This window comes from Piliocolobus tephrosceles, chromosome 16 (assembly GCF_002776525.5).
Source record: "Piliocolobus tephrosceles isolate RC106 chromosome 16, ASM277652v3, whole genome shotgun sequence".
Taxonomy (NCBI): Eukaryota; Metazoa; Chordata; class Mammalia; order Primates; family Cercopithecidae; genus Piliocolobus; species Piliocolobus tephrosceles.
Window position 1 is genome coordinate 19398537 of NC_045449.1, and position 17321 is coordinate 19415857.

At 54.4% G+C, this 17321-nt stretch overlaps 1 protein-coding gene across 4 annotated transcripts in view; it reads left to right on the forward strand.

Moving 5' to 3' along the window:
• The first annotated feature begins 11677 nt into the window (after nucleotides 1–11677).
• B9D1 (B9 domain containing 1) overlaps nucleotides 11678–17321 on the forward strand; it is a 29440-nt gene continuing 23796 nt past the window's right edge. For 3 of the 4 annotated variants that reach the window (XM_023194811.3, XM_023194812.2, XM_023194809.2), the window contains exons 1-3: nucleotides 11678–11914; nucleotides 14067–14135; nucleotides 16830–16941. In XM_023194811.3, coding sequence (XP_023050579.1) covers nucleotides 11852–11914; nucleotides 14067–14135; nucleotides 16830–16941 — 244 coding nt within the window. In that variant the 5' untranslated portion in view covers nucleotides 11678–11851. The remainder of the gene's footprint in view (nucleotides 11915–14066; nucleotides 14136–16829; nucleotides 16942–17321) is intronic. The other variant, XM_023194810.2, reaches the window with a different exon arrangement.

Below are 17321 nucleotides of genomic sequence, written 5' to 3' on the forward strand. Positions count from 1 at the left end.
GAAGTGGCAGGAGGGAGGGGGTCACACGGAGACATGGAGACTAGAAAGTTAGGCAGGGGTGAGACCATGTAGGGCCCCAAGGCCATGGAGGTAGCCAAGACTGACAGCCCTGACCCGAAGTTCCTCATCTGTGAAGTGGGGATGTTCAGACTCACCTGGTTGTATTGTTTTGTGGACTTGAGGAATTTTATCTGCAGGGGCACCTGACACAGGGTCTGGCCCTTCACCCGCGCTGCAGCAGCTGCCCTTGTTAACGCTGCCCCCGCTCCGCCCAGCCCCTGCGGTGTTCCAGCAGCATCTTCAGTGTGTGAGCATTTCTACCTTCATCTTGCTCCAAGGGGGACTCAGGTGATGCATCATTGTCCCTGGTTACAGGTGACAAAATAGGCTCAGCTGTGGGAGGGGCCTCTGTTTGTAGGACTCCCTGCACCAGGTTTTCCTTCTTTACACATACTCAGCTCTCTGATTAGTGCCAGCAGCCACGAGTAATCCAGTTCAGTCACCCAGTGCGTGGCTGGGGCATCCAGGAGGAAGCCTGAGTGGTGAAACCACAGCCCACACCCAAGTCTGCGGTAGCCTCTGCCACAGCCCACACTCTCAAGGGCAGGCAGTTGTCTTTCTGTAAGACCCCCACCCTTTCCCCTTCCCTGCCTTCCTTGGCAGACCCTCCTGCTCCAGGTGTCATCTTACCTGCTAGGACGGTCTTGGAAAGGATGGATTGTCCCTGTCTCATGAAGGAAGGCCAGTTTAACAGATGAATCTGCCAAGAACACACTGTCACTTCCCAACAGGGGTATTGCAGGCTCCAATGGGACAGGTTGGAGAGGAGAGTTTGGGACCAAGAACTCCCATGAGCCCTTAGAAGCCACCATAGAGGTGAGGACTGAATTGTCATCCCGTCGGCTGGTGACCTTAGGCAAGCCTCATCCCTCTCTGAGCCTCAGTCTCACTTCTGCAAGATGGAGTAGTGATCTGTTCCCCTGTCATGCAGGAAGGAATCTCCCCAAGGCTGAAAGTGGGATGTTGATCTAAATCATGGCTGGTTGCAGGCACCTGTACACGCACATTCACACAGAGACAACACGCTTAGGTACACGTTTACATTGACACACAAAGATCTGCACAAACACGCACAGAGATTTGCACAAGCACATACCCAGGGCACAGGTACACACAAGCTACTGGGACATACACCCTAGGCACACACACGGGGACTTGCACACTCAAAGACAAATCCATACACAGGATGCACAGACACACACACACTCCTCCCTCCCTCCAGTGCTGCTGCCTGTTCGCTCTGCCTCAGCACACAGAGTGGCCAGGGCCACGTGCCTTCATCTCCCTGTATCAGGAAAATCGGAGGGGATGGTCGCTGCCTGAAAGTGCCTTACATGCAGGGACTCAGGGTGAGCAGAGTTCACCCAGAGAGGCGAAGGCACCAAAGCAGTGGAAAGCAGTGGGGGCTTGATGGGCAGGATGGGCTTTGTTGCAACTGACCTGCCCAGAGGACGTGGAGGATCCAGGCCTCCAGCATTGACCCTTGCCTTGGCTCAGCCCAGTGTGGCATTTGCATGCGGCCCTCCCCTTGGGAAAGGGACTGCCCCCGAGGCTAGCCTATGAATTGAGTGTGGTTTGGGTGAAGGAAAGGGCAGGAAGCCGCATCTGGGAAGTGGCTGCCCGTGGCTTCCAGAGGCCTGGCTGGGTGGCTGACCTCACGGCCAGATGGCTCCAGACACCTCTCGGGGCCTCACCCCTGCTTCCACCATTCAGCACAGCCAGGCTGACCGCAGACCTGGGTGGGGGAACCTGGTCACATCCTGTCACCATGCCTGGAGTTCCACCATTGGTGCTGCAGTCCTCGGTGGTCCCAAGAGAGCCCAGCAGCTGAGCAAACACACTGAGGCTGACCTCACCCATCCCAGAACATTCCCCAAGGCCTGTGTTTGCCTGCCAGAAAGATCCCACATCTGTGAGGGACACACACAGCACATGTCACAGGATGTCAACCACACGGCCACACGCCCCTCCTCCTGGCCCTCTGCTCTTCTCTGGAATGGTGGCATCTCCAGGCTCAGCCCGGGGCCCTCTCCTCTGCGGGTTGTTCTCCCTGAGCTCCAGATCCAACACCCGGTTGTCCTAGACATCTCCCCCCGGGCACCCTGAGAAGTCACTCTGCACAGTAACCAGAGCAATCTCTCAAAAAGCAAATCAAATCGTGTTCCTGCTGCAGCTGCCCCATCTCACGGAATAAAATCCATCACCAAGGCTTGCAAGGCCCTGCCCATGAAGAATGAAAGGGAGATGGGAGGTGGCTGTCAGTGAAGTGCCCAAGTTCTCTGAGTCCAGGGTGTGGTGACAACTCTAGCTTGTCTGGTTTCCTGTGAGATCATCATTTCACCCATCAGTGATGTGCTCCCTGCCCAGTTTCCTCTCTCAATCTGCAGGAAGAGCCTATAGGAAATGACCGAGGGGCAGGTGTGGTCCAGGGTGAGTTGGGGTGTGAGCCATGTTTGGCGGGGCACAAGGTAGGAATCCTGCTCTGAACATCCCAGGAGGAGGGAACAGCCCCGGGGTGGGTGGAATCACACAGCGAGTCTTCCAGAAGCAAAATCATGAATCTCCATCTTCTCCCACCTGCCACCTGGATCGCTAGCTAAAACACAGGATACCCAATGTTTTAAATTGGAATTTCAGATAAACAACAAGTAATTCTTTAGTTAGGTATGTCCCAAGTAGTGCATGCATCCTGTATTTTTCTTTTCTAAGTCTGGCAAAACTACCTGGATGACCACATCTGCCTGCTCCTCGGCCTCTCAGCTTTCCCCCCACATCCACACAGAGGGATCCTGTAAAAATCCAAGTCACTTCACCTCCAGCCACTCAGGCCCTGGGTGATCTGGGCCTGGCAAGTTCTCTGACCTCACCTCCTACCCCTAGTGATGTGCTGGTAAAGTGGCACATCCTGTTTTCTGAGAAAAAATAAAACATAAAATAGTAAAGCCCTGATTGTAGCACTGGCCAATTTCGTTGGTTTAAATATTCCTTCCATGGCTGATTGCAAGCTACCAGCATGACACGCCGAATGCAGAGTTGGGAAGAGGTGCACAGTTGTCTCAGTGCAGGCAGGCTCCAGACTGCCCCTCCCTCCACGCAGGGCCTTTGCACTGACTGTGCTCTTTGCCTGGATGTGCGCACCCCCAGATCCGTGCATGACTCAACCCTTCACTTCTTTCTGGGCTTTGCTCCAATGTCTTCTCGTGAAAGGAGAATTGCTTGTCTACCATAACCCTATATGCCCCCCATCCCTCGCTATCTCTTTGCCATGCTTCATGTTTTTTCTTCGTAGCAGTTCTCAAAAACAAAAAAGGCATGTCACCCACTTCGCTATTTCTCAGAGGGGGAAAATGTAGCTCTTAGGAACAAGCATCCTAGAACCGTCAGAGGCGCTTATATTCAGCAACATCCAATGTAAGAAACAGAACTCATGGATCTGGGTTTGTTTTTGTTTTGTAAGAGCTGGGGTCTTGCTCTGGCACCAAGGCTGAAATACAGTGGCGCCATCAGTTCACTGCATCCTTGAACCCTGGCTCAAGTGCTCCTCCCGCCTCAGCCTCCCAAGTAGCTGGGGTCACAGGCCTACACCACCACGCCTGGCTAATTTATTTATTGTATTTTTCTTAGAGTCGGGGTCTCGCTATTTGCCCAGGCTGATCTTGAACTCCTGGAGGCTCAAACGATCCTCCTGCCCCAGCCTCCTGAAGTGCTAGGATTACAGGCATGAGTCACTGTGCCCGGCCCCAAAATGAATGATTTTTAAAGACCTACAAATTTTTTTCAGAATTTGGCCAGCAATTCAACTTGTCTGTCTACAAGTAAACTGGACTCCAATCATGTCGTCATCTTCCCCGTGGAGACCATTGCTGACATTTACTGAGCCCTACTAGTAGGGACCTTATGATCCTCATTTTCCCAGAAGGTGAGACTCAGAGAGGTTAAGCAAACAGCCCAAGGTCACACAGCCAGTGAGAGGGAGAGTTTGGATTGGAACTCAGCTCTGTCTGCTGACTAACTCCTAGAAGAAGCTACTCCAAGCACTTTCTCCCATGAGCTTCAGGGGTAAGGGGGGCATGCCTAGTCCCTGAGTCATGGTTTAGAGAGGCCAGGGATTCCCGCAGCCCTTCAAATGACTTAACAGGAGAGTGAGATAGTCCAGGCAATGCCCTCTTCTCATTAAAGAAGATTTTGAGGCCCAGAATACAGCAATGACTGGCCTGGGCTCACACTGCAAGTTGAGGAAAGGCTGAAGATGGACACTGGGGGCCCTCTATCCCACCTCGGGCTCTGCCTCAGACCCAGACTGGGTTATTCTGTTATGCTGCAGGAGGTGGATCCGAGTTGTCTCTCCCCATGTCAGATTCTAGGCCCTCCCTGTGGCTGGAACCCGAGGGCCCAGCCCCACTCACAAGGCCCCAGGGCCCTCCAGAGTGCTCCCCAAAGACCTCCACTCACTCATTCACTCAACAAGCATTTAGTACATGATCCCAGTGCACCCACCCTCCACTGCATATGCTGGGACTTTGAGTCTGGCTGGGGAGACTAAGTCAGACCACTAGTGTGGAAGAGCTGTGACCAAGGGGCTGAGGAAGCCCAGGGAGAGCCCTAGACCAAGCTGGGGATCCGAAGAAAGACATCCCAGAGGAAGGGGCATTTATCTGGCTCTTGAAGTTCAACAGGAAGCTTCCAGGCAGAAATGGCAGGAAGGACTTTCTAGAACAAAGGAACAGCATTTGCAAATGTGATATACAGAATGCCCCTGAATTATACACATAAAAAATGGTTGATTGGCCGGATGTAGTGGCTCACGCCTGTAATCCCAGCACTTTGGGAGGCCAACACGGGTGGATCACTTGAGGTCAGGAGTTTGAGACCAACTTGGCCAACATGGGGAAACCCTGTCTCTACCAAAAATACAAAAATTAGCTGGGTCTGGTGGCGGGCGCCTATAGTCCCTGCTACTCGGGAGGCGGAGGCAGAGGCAGGAGAATCGCTTGAACCGGGGAGGCAGAGGTTGCAGTGAGCCGAGATGGCACCACTGCACTCCAGCCTGGGCAACAAGAACGAAACTCTGTCTCAAAAAAAAAAAGGTTGATTTTAGGTTATGTGAACTTCCCCTCAAAAAACAAACACACAACATTGTTGAGAACGTCATGTGCAGGCGCAGAGGCCAAAGCGGCTCCATTTCTTTTTTTTTGAGACGGAGTCTCACTCTGCTGCTCAGGCTGGAGTGCAGTGGCCGGATCTCAGCTCACTACAGGCCCCGCCTCCTGGGTTTACGCCATTCTCCTGCCTCAGCCTCCCGAGTAGCTGGGACCACAGGCGCCTGCCACGTCGCCCGGCTAGTTTTTTGTATTTTTTAGTAGAGACGGGGTTTCACCGTGTTAGCCAGGATGGTCTCAATCTCCTGACCTCGTGATCCGCCCGTCTGGGCCTCCCAAAGTGCTGGGATTACAGGCTTGAGCCACTGCGCCCAGCCCTGCGGCTCCATTTCAGAGGCGAATCTGCCACGCTGGCTTCTGATTGACCCCAGTTCCAGAAAGGCCTCTAAGATTTCTACTTTATGTACTGTCACTGGCAACGCTGATCAATTGTCCTACACACCCCTTCTGAAGCACGTATGTCCTTTCCCTGTGCTATACATGCCCTAACTCTGGGTGTCACAGTGTGGAGACCTATGTGTCTCATGACCGCCCAAGACATAGCTTCTGTTCGTATGCCTCTATAAAATGCTTCTTTCTGAGAAACCGGATTTGTCTGCCTCTTTCTTTGGCCTCTCAGCCCACGTAGCTTCTGGTTTGCATAGACCTGCCCACCCTAGAACCGCAGGCATACAGTACTTCAAGACTGAGGGGAAGGGTGAGGTGAGGCCCAAGGAATCGTCAGGGACAGGCCATAAAGGGTATTGACTTAGCACCATTTGTGAAATTCAGCCAAGTGCCTGGGCTGTGCCAAGCATTTCAAGCAACAGGCATTCCAAGCGTGGCCCCTCCACTAAAGAGCCGAGAGGCAAAGACAGAAGAAAAGACCTATAAGGCCTTTGAGAGAAATGATTTAGGGACTCGGAGTTACAGGGACCCTGATTTGAATCCCAACTCTGCTTCCAACTCACTGTGATCTTGGGAAGTCAGTTTGTCTCTGAGCCTCGACTTCCCCATCTGTAAAAGGGAGCTAGGAGGCCGGGCGCGGTGGCTCACACCTGTAATCCCAGCACTTTGGGAGGCCTAGGTGGGGCAGATCATGAGGTCAGGAGATCGAGACCATGGTGAAACCCCGTCTCTACTAAAAATACAAAAAATTAGCTGGGAACGGTGGCGGGCGCCTGTAATCCCAGCTACTCAGGAGGCTGAGGCAGGAAAATGGTGTGAACCTGGGAGGCGGAGCTTGCAGTGAGCCGAGATCGTGTCACTGCACTCCAGCCCAGGCAACAGGGCGAGACTCCGTCTCAAAAAAAGGGGGGTGGGCTAGGAGCACTGGTCTGGGGTGTCACTGTGAGGAGCTCAGAGCCACAGTGCTCAGGACTTCATGGGGTGTAAAGAGAGGTCACATGGGATTATTATCATTACTGTTGGTCTCAGCCGGCCGCCCTCTCTGCCTCTTACCTGAGACAGGAGGCAGAGCAGGACTCTGAGAATTCCCCTGCCCCAGGACCCAGGACAAGCTCCTGGGAGGAGGATCTGGAGACCCCAGCACCAAGTCTGTATGCAGGATGCCTGCCCCTAGTGTGCACCCCAGGACTGCCCATCCCGAGTCTCAGGTCAGGCCCTGCTGGGCAGCTTCCTCTACTCCAGGCTGCTTCCCCTTTGCCCAGTGACACGAGCCTTATGGGGGTGGTAGGGAGGGGCACCGGAGAGGTTAAATCTCCTCCACCGACAGGGCAGAGGCCAAACCCAGCCGGGGACAAGGTCCAGGCCTGCTCTGCAGATGTGGCCACTGCTGCTGCTGCTGCTGCTGTTTGGTAAAGAGCGGTGGGTTAAGACCGGGCATGGGCCGGGCGTGGTGGCTCACACCTGTAATCCCAGCACTTTGGGAGGCTGAGGCGGGCGGATCACAAGGTCAGGAGATCGAGACCACGGTGAAACCCCGTCTCTACTAAAAATACAAAAAATTAGCCGGGCGCGGTGGCGGGCACCTGTAGTCCCAGCTACTCAGGAGGCTGAGGCAGGAGAATGGCGTGAACCCGAGAGGTGGAGCTTGCAGTGAGCCGAGATCGCGTCACTGCACTCCAGCCCGGGGAACAGAGCAAGACTCCGTCTCAAAAAAAAAAAAAAAAAGACCGGGCATGATGGCTCACGCCTGTAATCCTAGCACTTTGGGAGGCCAAGGCGGGTGGATTGCCTAAGCTCAGGAGTTCGTGACCAGCCTGGGCAACATGGTGAAACCCTGTCTCTACTAAAATACAAAAGAAATTAGTCGGGCATGGTGGCGTGCGCCTGTATTCCCAGCTACTCAGGAGGCTGAGGCAGGAGAATTGCTTGAACTCGGGAGGCGGAGGTTGCAGTGAGCCAAGATCACGCCATTATACTCCAGTCTGGGTGACAGAGCGAGACTCCCTCTCTACAGGAAAAAAAAAAAAAAAAAAAAGCTGCAGGTAGAGGACCTGGGGAATAGAGAGGAAGGGGGGCTGCCTTCCATCCCTAGAAGGCCAAGGGTCAGGGCCCCAGTTCTCTTGAAACCAGTAACCCAGTCCTGGGTTTGAGCAACAGGAACATGGGTCCAACACAGAGAAGGCGACAGGGAGCAAGGGTCTCGGTCTTCAGCCTGCGGGGAGGAGCTCCATGCAGATCAGACAGGACCCTTGAAGGCACTGAGGGTGGACCACGATGACCAGGGCAGAGCAGATGGAGGGCTGTCCTCAAGGAGGCCCAGCTTCCTTAGAGATGAGTGAGCTCCCTGTCTAGAGAGAAAAGCAAGCAGAGCTGGACACCCACTTATAATGAGCGTGTGGGTGGGAAGTGGGGAGAAGACTGTGGGGCCAAGGGGAGAGGCGTTCAAGGAAGACTTCACAAGGGTGGGCTCTGAAGGCTACATAGGAGTTCTCTGGGCAGATAGGTAGATGATGAGCTAGGTAGAAGGAATGGCATGCGCAAACCAGGAGGCATGAAAAAGCAGGAGCATCCCAAGAACTACTTTAGCAACAAGAATTGCTGCAGTGTATACACCTACTATGTGCCCACAAACTTTTTAATTAAAAAAAAAAAAGAATAGCTACAAATGTATGGAACTTTGACATATATTATCACATTTAATCCTCACAACAACTGGGTGTGATGAGGAAACAGACTGCGAGAGGTTAAAGGACTTTCCCAGAGTCACATAGGATTCCCCTGCAGGCAGTCTGATTTTGAGCTGGAGGGGTGAGGGGTGGAAGCTGGGCTGCAGAGGTCACAGGGGCTGGATGGAAAGAGATGCATGGTAGACCTGCAAGGCCGTGGGACCCGGAGCTGAGCTCTGAGGCCTCAGTCTCTTGAGGTGCAGGGTCCAGGCTGGCTGAGGCCTCCAGCAAGAAGGGCCCAGACAAATGGCTTTGCCAGGCCAGCATCTTCCTGGACACCAGGTGCCGCTGTGAGGGGGCCTTCATCTTCCAAGAGCGGGTGCTCACAGGTGCCAACTGCTTTGACAGGTGGGTGCACAGCTAGGAGGGGTGGTGGAGAGGGGCTCCAGGAGGGTGGCCCCCCAGCCTCTCCACCTCTCCAGCCTCTTCACTTCCCCTTTGCCTCTTCTCTCCACAGTTGGCCTTGGTCCCACTTCAGTGTGACCTCGGGTCCAGCTTGACTGCAGATGGACTCTTGTGAGATCAAGTCACCATGGGGGAGCTGCTCTTGTCCTCAGCAGGGCCCGAGGGCTCTGGGTTTGGCAGCCTGGCCCTGGCACAACTGGCAAGGCCTCTGTCGCTCACCAGTGCTGTAGAACCTGTCCCCCTGGCCACCCAGTCCCACTGTTTCCTCTTCCTGAGACAGTTCTGCTGGGGCCAGGGATTTAAACCCGATTTCAGTAAGGGTGGGAGCAGAAGCCTGGGATGGTTGAGAGGCTGGGGGAGGCAGATGGCCAGGGTGCTTGGGACCCTGCAGGAGTTCTGGCCAGCTGCCTGGCAGCACCATGGCCATAGGCACATGCAGGGAAGAGGGCTGGCGCTGACACCTGCTCTGTTTGAGCCAGCTTCCAGCCTCACCCCTGCCCAGTGACTGAGAGCCCTGCCTGCCCAATGCGCTGGAAGCTTCCCTGAGGGGACTGTGTGGGAGTGCACCAGAGGACAGAGCTGTACTGAGAGTGAGGTGGGAGCGAGGAATGTCTAGGAGCCCAGGAAGGCATCTGGGGGTGGAGAGACTTGGCACAGGCACAGGCAGGGAAGCTTGGCAATGTATGTTCACAACCAGCATGGCTGGACTGGTGCAGACCGGGCTGAGGGTCGGCCCCACCCCATTGAAGATCCATCCCTACATCCCACCCCAAGAGCTGCAGAGTGTCCTGCTGAGATCACTGCATATCAGCATCAGCAGAGACTACCTTCTCCTCCAACCTGACCATCCTGACCTGAAGGGCAGCCTGCCCAAGGACTTCTAGTGCACCAGGCTCTCCACTGGGCCCCCTGAACTGGTGGTCAGGATTCCAGCAGGCCCTATGCAAGTCCCTGAGACTCCCTCCCCCGAAGTCCATTCTAATACCACTAGACTTGTTAAAGTTAGGTCTGGTCACCCTCCCGTCCTATCCTGGAGTCTTCCATTCCCCAAGAACCAGGGTTCGGGCTTATTTGCACCCCTGAAGGCCACCCTAGAACTTCCTACCCCTTGGGGAGACTCCCCCATTGTGTCCTATTCGAATGTGGGGCAGTCTTTGGTATAGCCAGGTCTTAAACTACTGGGAGCCCCCCCAGTTATTCGATAACTACAAGCATTTTGCTGAAAACTAACTTTTGTGCAATATCAAGCCTCAAAGGCCAAAGGGAGGAAAAAATTGAGTGAGACTGATAGAATGTGTGGGAGAAAGCACTTTAACCAGAAAGAGATGGACGGGGTGGAAGAAGGGAGTATGACCCCCTCTCTAGGAGGGGAAATGGCCCTGTCTTGAGCTCTGGGTGTAGCACTTAGGCCACCAGCCCACCCGCACCCTCCCCCAGCTGCTCTTGTCAGATGTGTGAACCTGCTTACCCACCGCCCCCGCTCCCCTGATCAAATATCTTTGCTCACCAGGCAGGGGATGGTTCAGTGGGTGCAGGCTGGGCTGAAACTGCTCCTTCTCTCCCTCATGCAGACGGCTGATGGGATTCCCCTAGTCTGCTCCCAAGCAGGCAGCTGCAGGGTGTGATAACCTGGGATCCCTGGTTGGAGCCTGGCCTCCCGGGAGTCTACACACCTGTGAATCCCTTCATTTCCTGGATCTGAGATAATGTCTCCAACATCTCCTTTGACATCTGTGCCAACAGATGCTCTTGGGCTGGCCCAGGACAAGACAGAGGCAGTGGGGGTTGCCAGCCTCTGGAGTCCTGGGTTTGAATCCTGACTTAGCTACTTACCTGCCTTTGCCATCTGAATCTGTTTCCTCCTCTGTAAAATGGAGATGTCTTCAATTACTCATTTATCAACAAGTTAGCAGTTACCAAGTGCTTACTATGTGACAGGCTACGAAGATTCAAGACTGTATCTTGACAGATTCATGGATTCTAGCTAGCAACTCCTCTGAACGCTGGCTGATTGGAGTGCCAGGCGCTACCCACTGCAGGCCTCAGTTTCCCCAGCTTCAAACTAAAGCGATGGCTTGGATGTAAGGATTCTTTTTTTTTTTTTCTTTTTCTGAGACAGAGTCTCGCTCTATCGCCCACGCTGGAGTGCAGTGGTGCAATCTCGGCTCCCTGCAAGCTCTGTCTCCCAGGTACACGCCATTCTCCTGCCTCAGCCTCCAGAGTAGCTGGGACTACAGGCGTGCACCACCGCGCCTGGCTAAATTTTTTTGTATTTTTAGTAGAGACGGGATTTCACCGTGTTAGCCAGGATGGTCTCGATCTCCTGACCTCGTGATCCGTCCGCCTCGGCCTCCCAAAGTGCTGGGATTACAGGCGTGAGCCACAGCGCCCAGCAGGATGTAGGGATTCTTGAGGTCCCTCCCAAGTTTGTTTAATAAACTTTTTCGAGGGCGAGGGTCTCCAAGCCACAAGGGCGCATCCCTTTCACCTGCTTGGACGCTGCTTGGCCCCAGTTGGGGAGCCTGGTCCGAGCACCCGGCCTTCCAGCGTTAGCCGGGACTGCTGTGGTCACGCCGCCACGCTCCGCAGCACCTCCCTCCGCGTCCTCGCGGTGGGGCCACAGCGACATCTAGTGGCTGAACGCATTTTAAACACTCGGCTTGTTGCGGGCGAGTCGGGGCGCTGCTCCCCAGGACTCAGCTCTCATTTGCCTCCGCGCTTCGGCGGGGAGGGGGGAGCCGGGCCGAGTCAGAGTGAACACACACTCCCTGAGGGTGCAATTGAGTCGAGCGGTAGGGCTGGCTTTACCCCACAAGTCAACGCTCCCGCCCCAGGTCTCGGTCATATCGGCCCCAAGGAGGGGTGGAGCCTCGGTGTGGAGCCCCGCCCCTTGTGCCCCGCCCCGCAAAAGCCTCGCCCCCTTATGACGGCGCCTGCTCACTGCGCCTGCGCGTGCCACACACCCACCCACACACACTCGCGTGGCCTTCGCGAAGGTGTCGCTGCCAAGAAACGTGTCCTGCGCGCTACGCCGTCTGTTTCTAGGGCAACGCCGGCGTCTCTTAGCAACCGCGCGCGGCCTAGGTGGGTCCTCCCGGAACCCCCAGCCCTGCCATGGCGACCGCGAGTCCTAGCGTCTTTCTACTCATGGTCAACGGGCAGGTGGAGAGCGCCCAGGTGAGCGGCCGTGGACCCCGCCGGGGCCCGTCCCCCAGCGTCCCCCGGGGCCCTTCCCGCAACCCCCCGGGCTGCCCCGTGGCCCCCGGAGAGCCACGTCATTCCTCTGAGCCTCTCGATTAGGCGGGGGAGGGGAGCCAGCATTGGAGGGCTTGGCGCGAGGTTGCCGGGATCCTGAGTCCCGATGGGCAGGAATAGAAGCAGACCTCGAGATGTTGAGCTAGTACCGAGGTCACACTCGGCCAAGCCTGTGGACCCTCGCACGGATCATGCTCACTTGGTTGGATCACTGGCAGGAGCCTCCCAGGGTGTAAAGTGAGGAGCCTAGGCTTGGCTGAGTTTCCAGCATTTGCGCCGTGTCCGGTGTGGAGCTACTGTCCTACGTTCTGAATCCCTAGATCCTTGGACTGGGGTTCGAATCCAACCATCCAACGATGGTGGTGGCCTGGAATAACCCAAGGAAGGTGTGCCTGCCAGGCCTGAGGGACGCTACTCTCTATCCCTCTACACTTTAGAGGAATCATTTATTGTAAATATAAACCAATGCTCACCAAGTCCTTAATATGTCCCAAAGTCGGTGCTCGGCACTGGTCCATCCTTACAATCTTGCCAGACAGGCACTACTAACTAACACCTCCATTTTACAGCCGGGGAAACATACCAAAGGAACTGTTCTGTCTGGAAATTGAACCCACGCCTATCTGACCTCAAAGCTTCACTACACTGTCCTCCCAGGCTGTTGGAGGTGGTGTTTATTATTATTTTATTAGATTATTGTGAGGATTGACTGAGACGGTTTGGGTAAGGCTCTGACAGGGCCTGATGCTTTGTAGGTGTCTCCTGCCTTCCTGTTTCATCAGGGATGCTACTCCATGCTCCCACCCTGTCTGCCTCTTCCTTAGCCTAGTACCTAAGAGTGTCTTTCCCCACTCTCCTATTCTATCCCATTAGGGGCTCTCGGCTGGGCTGAGTCACATGTGTCTATGCTCTCAGCATCATTGACCCCCTACACACACACACTCACACTGACAGTGTTCCTCCCTCCTCTGCTCTCAGCACCTCCCTCTTTTCGGGCCTCAGCTCCAGCCTTGAATATGATGGCTTCTCAGACCTTTCACTTCAGCACCATTCCCTTACACCAGTGGTCCTCAACCTTTTTGGCACCAATTGTTTCATGGAAAACAATTTTTCCATGGACAGGAGGTGGCGAGGGATGGTTTTGGGATGATTTGGGGATGTTACATTTATTGTGCACTTTATTTCTATTATTATTACATTGTAAATAATAATGAAATAATTATACAACTCACCATAATGTAGAATCAGTGGGAGCTTGCTTTCCTGCAACTAGATGGTTCCATCTGGGTGTGATGGGAGAGAGTGACAGATCATCATGCATTAGATTCTCATAAGGAACATGCAACCTAGATCCCTCACATGTGCAGTTCACAGCAGGGTGTGAGTTCCTATGTGAATCTAATGCCGCCAGTGATCTGATAAGGAGGTGGAGCTCCCATGGTCATGCGAGCAATGGGGAGCAGCTGTAAGTACAGATGAAGCTTTGCTTGCTCGCCTGCTGTTCACCTCTTGCCCACCTCTTGCTGTGTGGGCCCGTTCCTAACGGGCCACCGACTGGTAACGGTTGGGGATCCCTGCCTTAGACCTTATCTGTGCCCAGCCCTGTGCCAGGCAGTGGGGACACAGAAAGGCATTAAATCTGTGCTCTGCTCATGGTCTAGAGGAACTGACAGACTTAGACACAGGCAATCATTGCTTTTATGGAGGGAAGCACAGGGCTAAGGGAGCCAAGAGGAGACCTTAAACCAGCCTGAGAGTTAGGGCAGGCTCCCTGAAGGGTAAGTTTTGAAAGGTGAGCAAGAGTTTCCCAGATGAAGAAGTAGAAAGGACAAATCAGACAGAAGGCAGAGCCTGAGCAAAAGCCAGAGGCCGTGGCACTTGGGAGTCTCCCATGGACTCCCGCATCTTGGTCCTCAGCCTCTCCTCTGAACGCCACGTCCACATCTCCAGCTGTCACTTAGACCCACTCCCAGGTGTCTCACATTCAGAATTCCTCTTGGCTGCACCTGCCTAGCAAATGCATTGGCCTTAGCATGAATACCACCAGTCGACAGAATCTGTCTGCTTTTTTCAGTTTCCAGAGTATGATGACCTCTACTGCAAGTACTGCTTTGTGTACGGCCAGGACTGGGCCCCCACAGCGGTAAGCTGGACTCTTGGGCCTCCCTTACTGCCTTCATGACCTTTGGGGTTTCTGAAGGTATCATACCCTTCCCCTCCTGATTCAGAACCAGTTGAGAGGTAGACACTGAGTTCAGGGGAACCCAAACATGAGTGTTCCTGGTAAAGCGGGAGCAGAGGACACAGCCACGGTTGGACTCCCTGATCCAGCCACCAAGACTGCACTCACACGCGCTACCCTGTGAGCTTGCCTGGAGCAGCAAAGAGCAACACCTGCAGCAGGAGGCAGGCCCCAGTGAGCCAGCCTGGCTGTGGCTGAGCTGTGGACGCTCTGGCCAGTCTGCTTACCATTTGGCCCCTCCTTAGCCAGTGGGGAGGACCTGGAGTCAGAAGACAGAGTAGGAGCTTTCCTTCCAGGACTTCCCAAGGGGTAGCTTGCCTCCACCAGGTGAGGGACTATGGTGACGACTTCAGCCCACTCTGCACTCTGCTGTTTGCAGAGCGCTTGTTTCACCTTCATCGCAGTTTAAGAAAAGGAGGCTGGCTGGGCGCGGTGGCTCACACCTGTAATCCCAGCACTTTGGGAAGCCGAGATGGGTGGATCACGAGGTCAGGAGATCGAGACCATCCTGGCTAACATGGTGAAACCCCGTCTCCACTAAAAATACAAAAATCAGCTGGGCGTGGTGGCAGGCACCTGTAGTCCCAGCTACACGGGAGGCTGAGGCAGGAAAATGGCGTGAACCCGGGAGGCAGAGCTTGCAGTGAGTGGAGATTGCGCCACTGCACTCCAGCCTGGGCGACAGAGCGAGACTCCGCCTCAAAAAAAAAAAAAAAAAAAAAAAAAACGAAAAGAAAAGGAGGCTGAACTTATTTAAGCTCTCTGAACCTCAGTTTTCTTGTTTGTACAACTGAGATGATAATCCATCTTTTCCCTTCACTGATTGTCTTCTGGGTGCCGGGGATGCAGGGATGAGCAAAGCCAAACCAGAAGCCCCTGACTTCCCGGAGTGCATGTTCTTGCTGGGGGGGCAGATAATAAGGAATGCATATTCTAGGATGTTAGTAAGCCAGAAGTGCCAAGGGGAGACCAAGCCAGGAAGTGACAGGGATGAGTGATGAGACGGAGTCTGCGATCTTGCTAAGGCTGCCAGGGAGGGCCTTGCTGAGAAAGTAACTTTCGAGTTAAAGACCTGAAGGAAGTGAGGGAACACGCCATGTGGAAACCCATAAGAACTGTCCAGGCAGCAAGAGCAGAGAGTGCAAAGGCCCTGGGGCAGGAGCTTGCCTGGCATGTTTGAGGACCAGTAAGGAGGCTGTGTGGCCACTGGAGAGCAAGCCAGCAGGAGAGTGGCTGGAGCTGGAGCAGAGGGGCACCTGGGCAGGTCTTGTAGAACTTAGAGGGTCAGAGTAAGGACTGTGACCTTTACTCAAAGGGAGATGGGATCCCATTGGAGAGCTTTCAGCAGAGAAGAAAGTGATCTGACTTATGTTTTTAGAAGATTCCCTGGCTTCTACGACAAGGATAGACTCGGGGAAAGGGCAAAAGCGGGCAGCCCAGTTGGCTCTGAGAGCAGTGAAGATGGGAGAGTAGGGCAGCAGCAGTGGGGTGGCGGGAGGGGCTGGACTGCAGGTATACTCTGAAGATAGAGCCGCTGGGTTCTTCTGATAGATGTGAGGTCTGAGAGAAGGAGCAGTTAGGACTCACAGCAGGGCTTTTAGCGTGAGCACTTAGAAGTAGGCAGCTGCCTTTCAGTGAGAAGAACAGATTGGGGAGAGCTACCTGGAGCTCAGCCTGGTATGGGTTAAGGTTGAGGCACCCACTGGATATCCAAGAGGAGGTGCTGATCCAGAGTGCAGAGGCGAGGACCAGGCCAGAGACCTGAATCTGGGAATCATCAATATCTAGAGCACATTGAAAGCCATGACACGGATGAGATCACCAAGCACAGGTAGATGAGCTGGCCAAAGAGGCAGCCTTAGGATGGCAACACTGAGAAGGAACCAGCAAGAGCCACGGAGCAGGGGCCACCTTGTGCAGTGGAGAGACCCAGAAGCCAAGGGAAAACAGTGTATCAAGGAGTAAGCAGCTGCACCAAGTGCCGCTGATGAGTCAGGTACCACGAGGACAGAGAAATGACCATTGGATCTAGCAATGTTGGTCACAGGCGTTATTGGAGAAAACCCTTTGGTAGAGTGCTGGAGCCAGCAGTCACATTGGAGTGGGGTCACAAAAGAATAGCAGGGGAGGAATTGGAGCCGGTGATTGTGGCAGCTCTTTGAAGCAGTTTTGCTATAAAGGGAGCAGAGAATTGGTGGGTGGAAGAAGCAGCAGAGTTGAAAAAGGACTGTTTTTGATGGAGAAAATACATCTATGTATTTACCGATGGGGACACTCGGGTGAGGGTAGGGATGCAGGAGAGTGCAAGCGCTGCGGGACCATTTCCTTCAGTGGGGCAAGAGCTTGGGAACAGATCTAGTGCCCTTGTGCCCAGGAGAGTGGCTGGCCTCCCAGGGTTGTCATGCTACGGCATTGTCATGCTACAGACTTAAGAGGTACTCCATCATCTCTTGGCCCCCTTTGTTTGGAAGTTAGTGTATTGGGAGAAGATAGCTGAGAAAACAGCCCTCCCAACTGCCTGCTGAAGATAAGGGGAGGAGCCGCAGCAGCTTGGCTCTGCTCTGAATCCAGCCATCTCTGTCACTGTCCCCACAGGGTCTGGAGGAGGGGATCTCACAGATCACATCCAAGAGCCAAGATATGCGGCAAGCACTGGTGTGGAACTTCCCCATTGATGTCACCTTTAAAAGCACCAACCCCTACGGCTGTGAGTCTGCAGGGGCCCTGCGGGGTAGGGTGGCAGAGCTTTCACACAGCACCCCCAAGACAGCCTCTGCCTCATCCAGCCCTTGACTGTTCACATTCAGATTGTCACCTGGGCTCTTGAAGCAGCCCTCAACATTCTCTCTCGCCATCTGTCCCTTTGCCTCCTATTCTTCCTCATCCCCACTCACCCCCTTCATCTGCTACAGGCTGTGCAGCTGGCCTTCTGGAAGTTCAGAGTGCATCAGGGCTAGTGGCCATGCCTGTAAAAGGCAGGCTCCCCACCCTGGCATGCAGGGCTGCGGCTGTCTGTCCTGGAGGCCTGACTCTGTGCCTGCTGACTTCCCATGGCGTGTTGTGTTCCGGCCAGACCCTGGCACTTGC